The 14,298-nt window shown below is 45.8% G+C and overlaps 4 protein-coding genes across 6 annotated transcripts in view; 3 read left to right on the top strand and 1 right to left on the bottom strand.

Annotated features, from left to right (window-relative positions):
• Positions 1-3,429, top strand: part of Cad87A (Cadherin 87A) — a 55,618-nt gene extending 52,189 nt beyond the window's left edge. Inside the window, exons 11-16 of the mRNA NM_169440.3 lie at positions 57-655; positions 715-1,498; positions 1,557-1,832; positions 1,893-2,155; positions 2,214-2,556; positions 2,619-3,429. Of these exons, the coding sequence (NP_731649.2) occupies positions 57-655; positions 715-1,498; positions 1,557-1,832; positions 1,893-2,155; positions 2,214-2,556; positions 2,619-2,693 (2,340 nt within the window). The 3' untranslated portion in view covers positions 2,694-3,429. The remainder of the gene's footprint in view (positions 1-56; positions 656-714; positions 1,499-1,556; positions 1,833-1,892; positions 2,156-2,213; positions 2,557-2,618) is intronic.
• Positions 3,430-3,643: 214 nt separating this feature from the next.
• On the top strand, positions 3,644-4,635 carry Dnali1 (Dynein axonemal light intermediate chain 1). Its single transcript, NM_141871.3, has 2 exons — positions 3,644-4,112; positions 4,166-4,635. The coding sequence occupies exons 1-2, from the start codon at positions 3,740-3,742 to the stop codon at positions 4,543-4,545; spliced, it is 753 nt and encodes a 250-aa protein (NP_650128.1). The 5' UTR covers positions 3,644-3,739; the 3' UTR covers positions 4,546-4,635.
• Positions 4,559-14,151, bottom strand: CG31368 (uncharacterized protein). Of its 2 annotated transcripts, none has more exons than NM_206476.3 (8): positions 13,954-14,151; positions 13,412-13,892; positions 13,006-13,349; positions 7,413-8,447; positions 6,896-7,350; positions 5,583-6,798; positions 5,150-5,518; positions 4,559-5,090 (listed from the first exon to the last, which is right to left on the bottom strand). In NM_206476.3, exons 1-8 carry the CDS (start codon positions 14,065-14,067, stop codon positions 4,644-4,646), a joined length of 4,461 nt encoding a protein of 1,486 aa, NP_996198.2. In that variant the 5' UTR covers positions 14,068-14,151; the 3' UTR covers positions 4,559-4,643. The 2 variants fall into 2 exon arrangements, with proteins under 2 accessions (NP_996198.2, NP_731647.3); NM_169439.4 differs by having other exon boundaries at positions 4,559-5,081.
• On the top strand, positions 9,773-13,003 carry mthl5 (methuselah-like 5). 2 transcript variants are annotated; one of them, NM_141869.3, is made up of 6 exons: positions 9,773-10,358; positions 11,402-11,526; positions 11,590-11,760; positions 11,818-11,999; positions 12,058-12,558; positions 12,620-13,003. In NM_141869.3, the coding sequence occupies exons 1-6, from the start codon at positions 10,106-10,108 to the stop codon at positions 12,876-12,878; spliced, it is 1,491 nt and encodes a 496-aa protein (NP_650126.2). In that variant the 5' UTR covers positions 9,773-10,105; the 3' UTR covers positions 12,879-13,003. The 2 variants fall into 2 exon arrangements, with proteins under 2 accessions (NP_650126.2, NP_001287291.1); NM_001300362.1 differs by having other exon boundaries at positions 12,055-12,558.
• Positions 14,152-14,298: the final 147 nt, after the last annotated feature.

Raw genomic sequence — 14,298 nt, 5'->3', positions numbered from 1 at the left:
GTAGAATGATTCCCGATTTCCTTTTTGCTTTACCTTAGTTACTTTATAACCAACAGATCCACATAAACATTTTGGATGTCAATGATAATGCTCCCGTTTTTACACGAGATGTATACAACTCTACGGTGGCGGAAAATGCCGCCTATCAGCCGCCTGCAGCATTGCTCCAAGTTCAGGCCATTGACCAGGATGAGGGTCTATATGGAGATGTGCGGTATATCATTACAGCCGGCAATGAAATGGGACTCTTCAAGCTCGATGCGCAGTCTGGCATTGTGTACCCAGCGCAAAGTTTGTCCGGAAAACATGGAGCCTACGAGCTAACCATTTCGGCACGCGACACTCAAGGATCGGGCACCATGGAAAGCACAACGAAAGCGATTATAACTGTACTAAGGGTTAACCGCCATAAGCCGGAGTTCGTCATACCCGCGCTGTCCAATGCCACCATTGAGATACCTGGTGATATTGTCCAGCCCGATTATCTACTGCTAACCGTCAGGGCAATGGATAATGATACGGAGGAAAACGGCAAAGTTAGTTACCACCTGCAGGTGAACAATCGGAACGAGCAGCAGACCGGGGAATTCAAGATCGATGAAGTGACAGGAGAATTGCGAGCCAAGACGCAGCTAAACCGTAAAAACCGCGCCAAGTAAGTGTACTTTACTTTTGCGAAGAGCTTTTCTAATGTGTAATTCTCAAATCCGTTAGCTACGATATAATACTAGTTGCCCGAGATGCAGGCAATCCTCCATTTGAATCCCTGCGTCTCCTCAGCGTCAGCATTGTGGATGCCAACGAGAACCGGCCGGAGTTTCCCGATGCCTCCAATCCTTATAAGGTGTCGATCAATGAGAATAGCGGTCGGGATGTGAAGATTGGACACATTCAAGCGGCCTCAAGAAGCAAGCACAACCGGGATATATTCTATTACATGCTGTTGGGCAATGAGGATGGTGCGTTTTATGTGGACAAACTGACTGGGGATATTTACACAAACAAGAGCCTAGATCGCGAAGAAACGGATGTGTACACTTTATACATCCTAGCCAGCATCAAGGCGGATCTGCATATATCCGAAGAGGAACGCGCCTCATTCTCGATTAAGACCCTCAACCGGGATAACACAGTCGCAAAAGTTGCCATCACTGTCTTGGATGTTAACGACAATCCTCCCGTGTTTGAAAAGCCCATTTACTATGCCGGAGTAAACGCCAATGCCAAGATGGGCGCAGCTATTACGCTAGTAAATGCAACGGATGCAGATCAAGGCAAGAACGCAAAGATCGAGTTTATGATCGTCGCGTCGAATCTGTATAAGTTTGGAGCCACCAAATCCACAGGATCGATCGTTCCCAGTCCGTTTGCCATTTCGCAGGATGGTCGCATCTCAGCAAACACTATCATGGCTGAGTACAACCAGGATCGTTTCGAACTGGAGATCGTGGCAAGAGAATTGGAGCAACCCCAGAGCTCAGCCAGTACTAAAGTGAATGTAAGTGATAATAATATTTTATATAACAATCCAATAGATATTATTTTATTTCATGCAGATCTGGGTCTTTGATGGCACGCAGCTGGTGCGCGTAATTTTGTCCCGTCCGCCGGAAGAGGTTTACCAGGAACAGGAGGAGATCATTGCTGAGTTGCGCAATGCCACCCAGCATCGCATCATCGTTGATGAAATAAGATTCCATTTGGACTCGATTGGACGCATACGTATGGACTGGTGTGACCTGTACTTCCATGCAGTTGATCCTCAGACCCAGCAAATTGCACCAGTTGATGAGATACTCAAGGATATCGACAGGAACTACGATTATCTAAAGGTAAATCCTTTAAACTTCCTTTTGCTCATATGTATTTCAACAAACATTGCTTTCTTTCAGGACTACTACGCTGGTTTTGCCATAGAGAACGTTGTGCCCGCCTACATAGCTATTGTGCAAGATGAGTTTGATCTAGCAGTGGCTGGATTGGTGGCGCTGGTCATCGTCCTTTTCGTTGGCGTTATTAGCTTTATTGTCCTGTGCTGCTGCCTAAAGCATTGGAATCTGTCGGTGCCCGTGGAGACTCGTCGCAAGGAGGCCCTAATTAAGAAACAGATTATAGAGGACCTAAACACTACCGAAAATCCGCTGTGGATAGAACAGTGAGTCCTGATTTAAGCTGGTTTTAAATAGTTCCTGATTTTCTTTATTTTCCGTCAGAAAATTGAAACTGTATGAGGAACAGGAACTGACAATGCAGGTTTTCTCGGAGCCCGATCACATATCCAACTCTGAGGCACCGGGCCACCTCGACCATCGTAGCTCTCTTGAGCAGGTTCATCATGTGGGCCAGACGGTGGACAACACGTATGCCACCATTCAGCCGCGCAATAATCAAAATCGTCTTACTGGCGGCGGTGGTGCCGGCGGTGGGTCGATGCGAAGCGGGGGAGGTGCCAGCGCCGGAGGAGTGGGAGGTGCTGGTCTACTCCTGGCCCGCGTTGATCCGCACATGAATGAATTTGCGGATTATGCCACGTTGCGAAACAATAGAGCGCCATCGGTAAGAATCCACCAATCATTAAGTAAAGAATATAATTTATATTTACACTCCTCCCTCTTCAGTTGTACGAGTTCACAGGATCCACATTCCAGGCTCCCATCCGGGACGGAGACGACGCCGTGGCCGAGCTGATCTAAGGGTCGATGGGAACTGTTGCCCAAAAAGATGTGTAAATTATGTAGTAGCTGTGTATCTGTGTTGTAGACAAGCCCTCGCCGTGGTTAAGTTCAACCGAATCTGTTCTGTTGCACCTTTGAGTTCGTCGTTGCGTTTTCATCAACAATATTCTAGACACGTACCGTACATAGCACATATAAATACTTATATACATAGCGTAGTTGTAACTGGTAAGCCAGCGTTTATCTAGAACTCAAGTAATCAGGATAGAGAGCCAGGAGCAGAAACAGAACTACAAGAACCCATAGAGGAAATTCTCCCGCATAATTAATGACAATAATATATATGTACTATTATATATTGACAATGTCTAGCCGTAATGAAACGATATGAATATGTAAGAGTTACTAATGTACATCTACAATGGCATCTACACAATGCAGTCTTTACTCGAAAACTTCCGCGATATTAGTTTTAATGGCGATCCAAATCGTCTACAGCTTAAGTTGTACCACTAAAAAGACTAAATTATTTGCTCTTCCAATTCCGTAACACGTTTAGTTGTGTGTTAACAATTAGTTACTTAGATTCTAGTTTAATTAGCCAAACTTGCTCATACTTATAAGTTCAGAATTTAAGTTGGAGTGAATTGGAAATGTGCAACGAACTAAGTTACTTTTGACCGCTGTCCGACTCCTCACGGGCAGAGCCAGAAACTCATTTATGTTTGCATTTACATTAAACATATACACATACATATGATAATTGTGGTTTTATTTGAATGTTGTGGTCCTATTGAACTGCGTACTTATACACCTGTTGATATTTGCAAGTTTGCAAACAAAAACAGAAGCCGTTGCCGAGTTGCGCATGGTTGCTAGAAGGCGCAGGGAGAATAACAAACTCACAACCCCTGGAATTTTCTTACCACAGGCATTTCTGATTTTCTAATCATCAAAAGCGGTGAACAAACAAACCTGCTGAATTCCTGAATTACACAAATATAAATTAAAAATATATATATTTTTTGAGATAGGAATCGAGAAATTGAAATAGTACCAACAAAATGGAGGAGCTGGATATAACAAGCGTGGGTCAATTCCAGACCCTGGTGCGCTACAACAACCCGGTGCTGGTGGTGAAGCACCCGGACAAGAAAGGGGGTGCTCCGCTCACAGAGATAGAGATGAAAAGGCCCCAAACGGCGGGCGCTTTGCTAGATACCAAAAGGGAAACTGAGGAAATTCTAAATTCTATATTGCCACCGCGCTGCTGGGAGGAGGATGGCCAGTTGTGGCAGCAGTCTGTGTCCAGTACTCCAGCAACACGCCAGGATGTGATCAATTTGCAGGAGATGCTTGATACTAGGCTGCAGCAGACCCAAGCTCGTGAGACAGGTATTTGTCCCGTGCGCCGCGAGCTGTACTCACAATGTTTTGGTAAGACAATCCCTTTTACCATTTTCCTTCTTGTTTAAACTCTATTATCGCAGACGAGATCATTCGCCAGGTCACCATTAACTGTTCAGAGCGTGGCCTGCTACTGCTTCGCATCCGCGATGAGATCGCCATGTCAATGGAGGCCTATGAAACATTGTACTGCAGTTCCGTAGCCTTTGGCATGCGCAAGGCTTTGCAGGCGCATGAGGAAAAGGAAATGCTTCGTGATCGGGTCAAGACTCTTGAACTAGACAAAGAGGCACTAGAGGAGATAATCGCAGATATGAAACTTAAGCAGGAACAGGCAGAGCGTCGTAATGCTGAGCTGAGGGCCTCTGAAGAAAAGAAGTTCACGGAGGAGATAACTTTCCTGAAGAAGACCAACGCTCAGCTGAAGGCTCAGCTAGAGGGCATAACCGCACCCAAGAAGTAAACGGAAATTTATGGAGTGTGGTCTATGCGTTTTTGATTTGTCACTTTAACTTTGTTGGAACTTAATGAAATTAAATTATTTGAGCAACTGAACAATAACTAAGACTCTTCAGCTGGAGCCGACTCCTGGGTTTTGTCTTGATCAGTAGCTTCCTCTTCAATTTGTTCCCTTTGACCCATCTCCGTGTCGTCCACGTTTATTTCGTTGAGAATAGGGGTGGGCTTAAAGGCTTCTGTTGTTTTCTTTTTGGACAATGGCTCTTCCTTAGCTGCTCTTTTTTCCGGAGGCTCTTCGGAAGCTTCTGGAACAGATTCCTCATCTTCCTGCAGCAGCTGGTTGCGCATTGCTTCCAACTCTTCTTCGGAAGGAAGAGTGCCCTTTAGCTCCTCCATTTTTGCCATGTACCGCTCGTACACAAACTGTGCCATTTCGGACATGTTTTCTACCGTCTTGATATCTTGACTGGCTACAGCAGCACTAGCCAAACGATCCGTGGGGAACTTGTCTTCGGGTACCAGACTCAACTTCAAAGGTCTCTGTGTTAGCTGAAACAGTGACGGAATTATAAACCTCTAAAAAACCATAAAATGGTGTAAAAACTTACAAGCTTGAAAGTCTGCTGAAGTTCCAGACAGTTCTTAAACAAGGAGACCCTGCCAAATACATATAATCCCAGACGCGCTCGACTCATGGCCACCACTAAACGTCGTACATCCCGCAGATGTCCAACCGCCTTGGTGCGTACTAGAGAAATGAGTATGTAGTCGTTCTGCTGACCCTGGTATTTATCCACGGTGGTAATCTTATGCGGCCAACCAATAAGAGGATTGTTTCCGCATCGGGCGTTGATTACGTCGCGGATGAGATGCTTTTGACCATTGTAGGTTGTCAAAATGGAGATCTTAGCTGCAGGGTAGCCCAGCAGACGCATATACATGTACACGGCGACAATGTACTCTGCCTCAGCAAGATTCTGTGGGTTTTTTAAGAGAGTTTTCAGAAAAGGAAATGCTTGGAATTATTCAATTTCGTCTCACCTGGTAGAAGTAGGGATTGGGCTCGCTTTCCCCCACTCCCTTGAAATCTTCGACATTAATAAGCTGGTAGTCGTGAACAAATCCTGGATTAGCCTGTTTGTATTCATCCCGCTCAAAGATGTGCTGCAGGTCTTCCAGCTTCTTGTAGCGCCACTTGTACAACGAACAAATACTGGCTCGTGCACGACCCTGCCCGTCAAGATCTACGGTAGGCACTCCGAGACGAACCAGCCTGGTAAACAGACTCTGTTCCATGTTGGAGTACTTTTGGAAAGCCATGTTCTTAATCACAGGCGGCAGCTGATGATGATCCCCGATCATGATCCAACGTTTAAGACGATTAAGTCCATCCAGCGGATTCTGCAGCAGCAGGGGAATAAACGTTTCGATCTCCAGGATCTGCGCCGATTCTTCCATAAGGATATTGTCGTATCGAAAACCGAGATTAACCAGCTCCTTGCGTTTGAGTGCCGCATGTGTACAAGTCATGGCAATGATCTTTGCCTCTTTGACTAGCAAATATTTCGATCGATCTAGTCCCGTGCGAAGCAATTCAAAAGCACGGAATTCCTCTAGTTCGTTGAATATATCCGAAATGTATCGGAAATTAGAGCAGGCAATATCCATAAGTTCATCATAATTCGCGCCCTTGAACAATGGCTGCGGGGCATCTGCAAAGAATTTTCCAAAGGGAAACTCCTTTTCAAACTCTGCTCTTAGCTTCTCCGCATCCGCCTCCCCTTTATGTACGCTTATCTGACTCTGGAACTTCTCCCATCGCGCCATGACATTGTACAGATAAAAATAGCCGGCGGTTTCACAAGTGTAAGCATTATCACCACTCACGCCAAGCGCCTCTTGCAACTTCTGCACCTGGCTAAGAAGATCCATACGCTTGGCCAGTACATAGTTGACTCGTCCATATCGACTGTAGTCTTTCTCGGTCTCCAAAGCTTCCTCGCCGTGACCAAGACGTAGCAAGTGCCGCTCATCGATATCCAAAGCCATGATCTTTTCGAACAACTGGTTGAGCGCCTGATTGGAGTGGGTCACAATAAGGGTTCGTTGATTGGGGTGGTTGTGGTAAATATTCGATATAATTTGCACAGCCACGTCAGTTTTACCGGTGCCAGGAGGACCGACCACCAGTGTCAGTCCCGGTTGCATTCCAGCACGAATGGCTTCCACTTGAGTGGGTGTAAAACGAATAGAGTTTCTAAAACAGAATGAAAGGTCATTTGTAGTCAATTTGGTTAAATCATACATGAGAGTTATTAAATACATTAAGCTGGATATCAGATTTCAATACTTACTGTTTAGGCTTGTCGCTGGGATATGGGCCCCTGGCTTCATATTTGTAGGGCTGCACCAAAATGGATTTGGTCAATTTCTCTTCAGGTTTCTCTTCAGGATCCTCTCCATCGCTTTCCTTTTGAATAGGCACATCCTCAAATATTAGCCTAAAAGGAGGTTGGCGGTTTTCCACTGGCACCTCACACTTCAAATTATATTGGGGGAAACTGGCCTCAAGATGATTGTAATCCATGAAGGTATCGTTAAACTCCAGACTGCGTTCCTGATTGGGCATATTACTGTAGTGGGCAGCTCCAGGATCACCATAGCCCAAAAGGATGTCGTGAAGCCAAGGCGGAACCACGCATTCAGTATTCATTAAATGACGTATGGTTTCCAGCACGGCCTTGAAGTTATTCTCCTTGGGCTTGCGGCGCATGAGGATGTTAAAACTCTCGTAGACATCGTCGGCTCCCTGAATAAGGATCTTATTAAGTAACACTGTTGGCAATTAGCAGGAAATAGTTGGACACCTACCTCCTGTAGATCGTCCATATCCAAGCGGTACTGATTGGAGTCCAGCCAAACGCGGTAGCAACGATTCTCACCCTGCAGCTGTGGCCTTGGTTCCGGGCCGTCTTCTATGACTCGGCCATTGGCATCTAGCATGCCCTCCACCTCACACCCACGGACACTGACCAAGCCTACCTGGGGAACAAAAGGCTCGCGGTGCTTGTACTTAGTGCCGTATGGTTGCGTTGGCTTTACGGTTATGAGGAAGCACACGTCGTGCTTTCGAAGGTTCTCCCACTCTGCCTTGATCTCTCGGCGCACCGAAAGAGTTACGCCCACATCAGCACGTACTCTGGAGGGCTTCTTTTCGCCAAGATGAGGTTTGGCCACTTCGACAACGGCAAAGCTGGCAATGGGCAGAGCCATTCTTGCCCAGCCACCGAACACAACATCGCCATCTTCGGATTTCCATGGCAACATGCGGCTGACGGCATCTTCGATATCTTGGCGGATTTCATAGGTGGATTCCAAGCGGAATAGGTTAAAGTTGCGTAGGAGATAATCGTGGAGAGTCAGGAACTGCAGATTAAGTTTGGGTAGCGCCAAGCAGCTGTCACCGGAGTAATATTCCGAGGGCACCACGTTCTCGTCCCAGATGATCTGCTCCGTGGGATACAGGGGCATCTCGTTTAGCGCCTCCAACTGCGAACAGCGTCGCTCATGTCGCGTAATCAGCAGCTCACGCAGAAATTGCTCGTCTACCCGATGCCAGTCCAAGGGTGAGACCACCTCCTCTGGCACGAGATTCAAGAACGTGGCAATCTGAAGGAGTCCCTTGCCATCCAACCCACCGAAGTGCTGCTCCAGCGACTCCCTGTTATCCACCGTGGCTACGTTGGACAAGGCAAAGACCCGCAGGCTGGGAAACTTGGCGAACACCGCTCGCTGCAGCGAGGTGATCTTCTTGTAGTGCAGCTGGGTCATGTCGTGATCAGTGAGCGAACTTCCAGTAACGTCGTTGATCTCGAAGCGGGTATAAAACTTTAGCATGTCCAGGAGCTGTAGGTATGTTTGTTTTTTCATATTGTTATAGCAATCAGTCAAGAAGTCGTTATATCTAATTAAGAGATATTACAAATAAATGAATTCTCAACCCCCATTTGGGCTGATCCGCTCCTGTTCGGTTTCCCAAACGCGCGTGTTGAATGGAACGTGTTTGTTGTACTACCTGCCATCGTGAATTCTACAAACTCACGCAAACATTGAGCGTTTCTCTTGCCTTGCCAAGCTCTCTCTCTCTCTTTCTTGATTTCAGCTGCACTACAGGTATTCAAAGCCAGACATACTATGTAAGCCAAGCCGGTTGGTGTACCCCAAAAGGTTGATACGTCATCATTTTGGGCAAGACCACTCACACAGTTGCACCATTTAAGTTTGGCTATGTGTGCGAGAGAGGTAGTGCTAATTAGACCAGCCAGGTGAGCGGAAAGCGGAAGTCCTTGCCGTTGGAATGGGGGGACTTTCCCTAAAACCCAATACATGCGTGTGTGTTCAATACAAATCTGTGTTGAAGGTTAGCTGAAGGGTGTTGCGGACTAACATTTAACTAAGGGAAGTCTTTAAAGAAGACTTCTTATCTTCCCTTCCATTTCAGAGTTTGTGGAGGTGCGAGAGGACAAGTGTGATGACAGGCCACGCGTCAATAGGGCATTGCACACAGCTGCATCTTATCGCACCGCATCATCAAGCCTCATCCTGGTGCAGGAAGCGAGGGGAGGGGGAGCACTAGAGTGCGCTGGAGGAGCAAACAAAGCCGTCGCACACTCATACGGGCAGACATTGCCGGTTCCTGCTTCACTCGCACGGACTACTTGCTCCAATTGATAATTTCCGTCGCTCAATTTAAAAAAAGAGAGCACGGTGATGGAAAGAGGGCGCGAATTCAAAGCCTTGCTTCCACATTTTATACCCTCGATGGATCAAAGGGTATTATACAACGCTACTTTTGAGTATATAGATCTGTTTGCGTGCAATCTGTTTCAAATGCAATAAGTGAGTAACTTGAAATTGAAATAGCATTTAGTCATATAGAAACCGTAGTAAGCCTACATAAATGTCTAAGTACATTCCCTACTATGTCTTCTTCTACATTTGATAGCATGCCTTAAAAAAGTATTAAATCGGAAAATAAATAAGAACGGTATTATATGTGGGTTTAAATTCCTTCAGGCAGGGCAGTGAATAGTCGGTGCACTCGGGTACAACGCTCAGTCTGGTTTTCAATGCGAGAGAGGGAGCTCTTTGGTGGGGGTTGAGCGCTGCTCTCGCAACTCTCCACTCTCTCGCCGCCTTAGTGACTCGATATTAAGAGCCGGGGACAGAGAGTCATTCGCTTTTTGTCGTCGCTTCGAATCGGTTGATGTTGCTTCTTCAATTTTTATTTCGTTTTGAATACTGTTTAAAGAGGAAGTAAAGCGCGCATTGTTTATTAACCGAATACGAGTCTGAAACCCAGACGAAAGTGCCTTTGTGGGTGTGTTGATACAAAAAAAAGTGTCGCCTTACTTGAGTTCTGGCATGCAAGTCATGATCTTGGCTCACAGCCGGCACCTTGATGACGCATTTCTTAGCAAGCGCAGATCCACATAAACACCAACGACAACTGCCTTTTACCTGTGTATTGTATTTGTATCTGTGTCTGTGTTACTAAGCAAAAGATGCTCGTAAAAACGCTTGGCGCGCATTTTGCAGCCGGGCAAAATGCAAAAAAATGCAGCTGCTGCGCTCTGCTGATTTCCCTGCTCTGCGTATTACTTCTTAGTCTAAACCCTTTACCAGTAACCAGTCATGTCACTAGCGCCGGATCATCAACAGCCCTATCTTCCGATCCCAACCTAGTGCTGGTCAACAAATGTTGCGAGAAGTTCGAGATACACGTGGACCATGAGTGTCAGCAGGTCAATGAAACGGGTAAGTTCAACAGCTGGCCAGGCGGAAAACTCCTAGTCGCTCGAAAAAGTTGCCATAACAACCACAACGAAGTTGGTTGGCCATTCAACTTTATGGATTTTCCCTTCTGGCATGCAACATATGTATGCCCAACATTAAATGGCCCATTTGTTGGCTATCAGTGGATCAGTGGAACGAAGCCAACAGCTAAATATCCCCAACTCCACAGTTCGCACTCCCCCAAGAAAGTTCTTAAAACAAACAGAGGGTGGCCCCAATCCTGATGAGAAATATGATTTATGCTGTGGGGCATGTTTCTGTTTAAACTATAAAGTAGCCACTTGATGAGGGATTCCCAAATCGGGAATATTATCTCTTGGAAGTAAAATGAGGCAAAAAATCCATTAGTAAGGTAATATAAGATGCTTCTGTTCCCCATAAATGCGAGCCCTGGTAATTAATGTTTGTGGAGCTAATGGTGAATATAGTGATATATTGCCTTGGGTGAATGTTTGACAAACAATCGCAACAATTGTGGGAAATAGAAAAGCGTACTCTAGCATCTATATCGATATTCTAGCTCGGACAACTAAAACTGGATAAAACATTTATGACCATGGATCGGCCATATAGGTGACACATAAAAATGTAACTATTACTGATAGTTGAATCATTGCATTGTACTGATCTCATCCGATTTTAATTGTAGTCATTTGAGTAATCCCAATACTACAATACAACAGGGCACATAATCGCAACATGCAATCTAATTTCCGTGTGCTTAGCTATGATTAACATATGAATGGCTGAGTGGAAAAAAATGTATCCGAACTCCGATAATTGAAGAAGAACCAATCTGCACAAATTGCAAAACCAGCTGATGAAGGCGCATGGAACAGCTCAAGTTCTTTGCCCAGAAGCGTAAATATTTATATTCGCAGAGAGAAAAGAAAATCTGGCTCCCCTCTGATCCACCAGCCGCAACAAAAGCAGCGTTAACTTGAACTGCCTTTATGATTTTCCACGGTCTGTGTTCTCTATTTATCGTCCGTTTCCATTTGCAGACTACTTCCAGCCGATGTTCACCAGCTATGGAGGAGAGCAAAACAGGCCCGTTAAGTTCAAATTCGTCATCGGGATTCCAAATTGTGGATCCATGCAGATGTGGCCAATATACCACTATGCTGGCGTGAGTTTGAAGTTCTTTGCATAGAAACTTTTAGATACTTATAGATATTTTTATATTTTCTAGAGCTCTGATAAGCTAGTGTTACTGGATGATGGGAGGCTAAGGCATTACACCAATGCCGAAAACGAAGCAGAGGAGCGTCATGGAATACAATCGGATTATGAGGAGGATATTGCCGGCAGTCTGGAACCGCTATACCATGACTACGATAAGGGATTGTATTGCATTGACAAGGTAAGAGTAGCTAAAGTCCACATAAATTGCATGGATGATCATAAAATCCATTCGCAGGCCACTTCCAGTACTGGAGAGGAAAATGTGCTATTCGCCAACATTTGCTTGGCCCGCAAGGAGATCAAGTGGAGTGACTCAAACTTTCTGCTCCGCAAAATCTTAAACCCAATTTTCCATGGCATCTCGCTTGTTATCCTGCTGGTCATCGCCATCATCTATTTTATACTTCCTACTCTCAGGTGAGCAATAGTTTGAATTTGACTTGCTTCATGCGTTAATTTTCAATCCATTCAGCAGAGATCTGGTTGGTAACATTGTGACAACGATAGCCATGTGCCTTATGGTAAGCCAGGCAGCAGACCTTGTCAGAATTTTCACCGAGCTGACCAGCCATGTGAGCTTCATTGTGGCGGACATTATCCTGTGCTTCAGCCTCTTGGCAGCTTTCTTCTGGCTGAACAGTTTCGGTTTTTACATTTGGAAGACCTTTCGTTCGAGGAACGTCTTCCTGCGAGTCACGGACGGCAGGAAGTACTGCTATTATTCTGCGTATGCTTGGGGATGCACAGCAACGATGGCTGCACTGGCTGTCTTCGCACATTTCTTCCTCGACGCCGAATCCTACAAACAGGAGCACATGGTGGGCGAGCAAGAGACGATCGGCTGGCTAGGCATATGCATATTCTTTGCTCCAATTGCTTGTACCATTTTGGTAAACATATTCTTCTATGTGACCACCAGGAAGTTGATTAACCGCAGGACGGTATACGGCCGCATTGCGCACAAATTGAAAGCCAAGTAAGTAGATCGGCATCTAGGCATTACATATAAGTATATGAAAACATTATCTTCCTTGCAGTTTTATCATGTTCTCGCTGATGCTGTTAGTAATGTCTATAGCCTGGCTATTCCTCATAATGTCCTGGTTGCAGATGGAAGGCCTGCTTTACGCCCACATCGTAGTTAACGCCCTGCAGACGCCGCTGTTGCTATACATATGCGTGCTGCGCCAGCGACATGTGACATTTCTGCTGAAAAAGACCTGCTGCTACAATGAGCCACCGTCGGCAAACGACTGGGGCGATGAGCTGCATTATATGAACGGCAACGATTACTGAGGAGCCACCGTCCACACTAATATAAGTGTTTTCGTAGTTTAGCAATGTCCAACATTGAGATTTGTACTTAATTTTAACTAATTTATGCTGTACGAGATAGTTATTAAATGAGAAGTCTGACACCTACCTGACCAAACAGTTTTCCCTCCTCGCGACGAACCAAGGGTGACAGAAGAGCCCGCACAATCAGATGACAGTCGTCTAAAACCGTGTTGAAGAAGCGTCGAGTCGGCAAAAGTGCCTCCAAGTCGATAATAAACTCTAGGAAGCGCTCACAGTAGTGAACCACGTTGCGCGGCACCTCGCCTTCGGCGGGAATGCTTTCGAGTATGTGCAGGAAGTCAATGATAAGGTTCTGCATAAAGTGTCTCTCCCAGAGGACCTCCGGTTTGCTGTCTTTCTCCTTCTTGAGCAAGCGTTTCCAGTACTTTCGCCACTCAGGAACTTCTCGAAGCTCTTGTTCGCGACGGCCTGCAAGCAAATACATTTTTGATCACTTTGATAGATGTGAAGAGTTGCGAAGAAGAACTTACGAGGCTGCAGGCAATGCCACATGGACAAGGAGACTAGTCGTTTGGCCTGTTCTCTGCACAGCTCTATCTCCATGCTGTTAAAGCAGTGGTTAATGAACATCAACAGCGCTGTCCGCTCCCTTAGCGTGCTACTAGCCTCCTTTGCCTTTTTGCTCGGCAAACAGCTCTCTAGCACGTGGCGAAAGAAGGCTGGATACTGATCCGGGAGCTTTTCAAACACGGTCCAAACTTCGACGCGCTCCCGGAACTTCTCGTTGGCCATTATAACGATGGACATAAGGTGGGCATGGGTGGCGGTTTCACGTTGGTAGTGTGGCCACAGGTACTGCTCCAGATACTGACTGAACTCCAGCATGTTTATCCTCCGTGCACTGTGGCCACCGCCATCACCGATCTCCTCATTGTAAATGCGTTCGATGATCTTGGCACTGTACGGCAGGTGATCTGCTTTCGTGTCCGGCGTCCAGTACTGCGATGCCAGCTGTAAATAGGTTATCCAGATCTATAATTTACACTTCGATTTTGTCCAGCGGAGCACCCACCTGCCAAATAACATCGGAGCTGAGCTGGGACACTGTGAGCGATCCACTATTCTCCTTTGTAGTTTTAGCTGGTGGAACGGCTTGTTCGGCTCTAGTTTGACTTCTTCGCTTCATGTTGATCTTGTTAAATTGCACAAAAACGAAAATAAACACAAAAATCTGCAGCAAAACAAACGCTGCCGGTTGCTAGTGTGACCGTTGTAGGGCCGACAAAATATACCAAATTTTTTATTCCGAAATACTCTGTTCCCACCTCAACCCGTACCATCTGCAAAACGAATAACCAATCCGTTTCTAAATTAAAATGCAAGAAATAATATTTTATTAATTATTCAGAATTTGATT

This window comes from Drosophila melanogaster, chromosome 3R (genome assembly GCF_000001215.4).
Source record: "Drosophila melanogaster chromosome 3R".
Classification (NCBI taxonomy): domain Eukaryota; kingdom Metazoa; phylum Arthropoda; class Insecta; order Diptera; family Drosophilidae; genus Drosophila; species Drosophila melanogaster.
The sequence above is the reverse complement of the archived record's forward strand: the minus strand, read 5'-3'. Positions and strand labels throughout refer to the sequence as shown.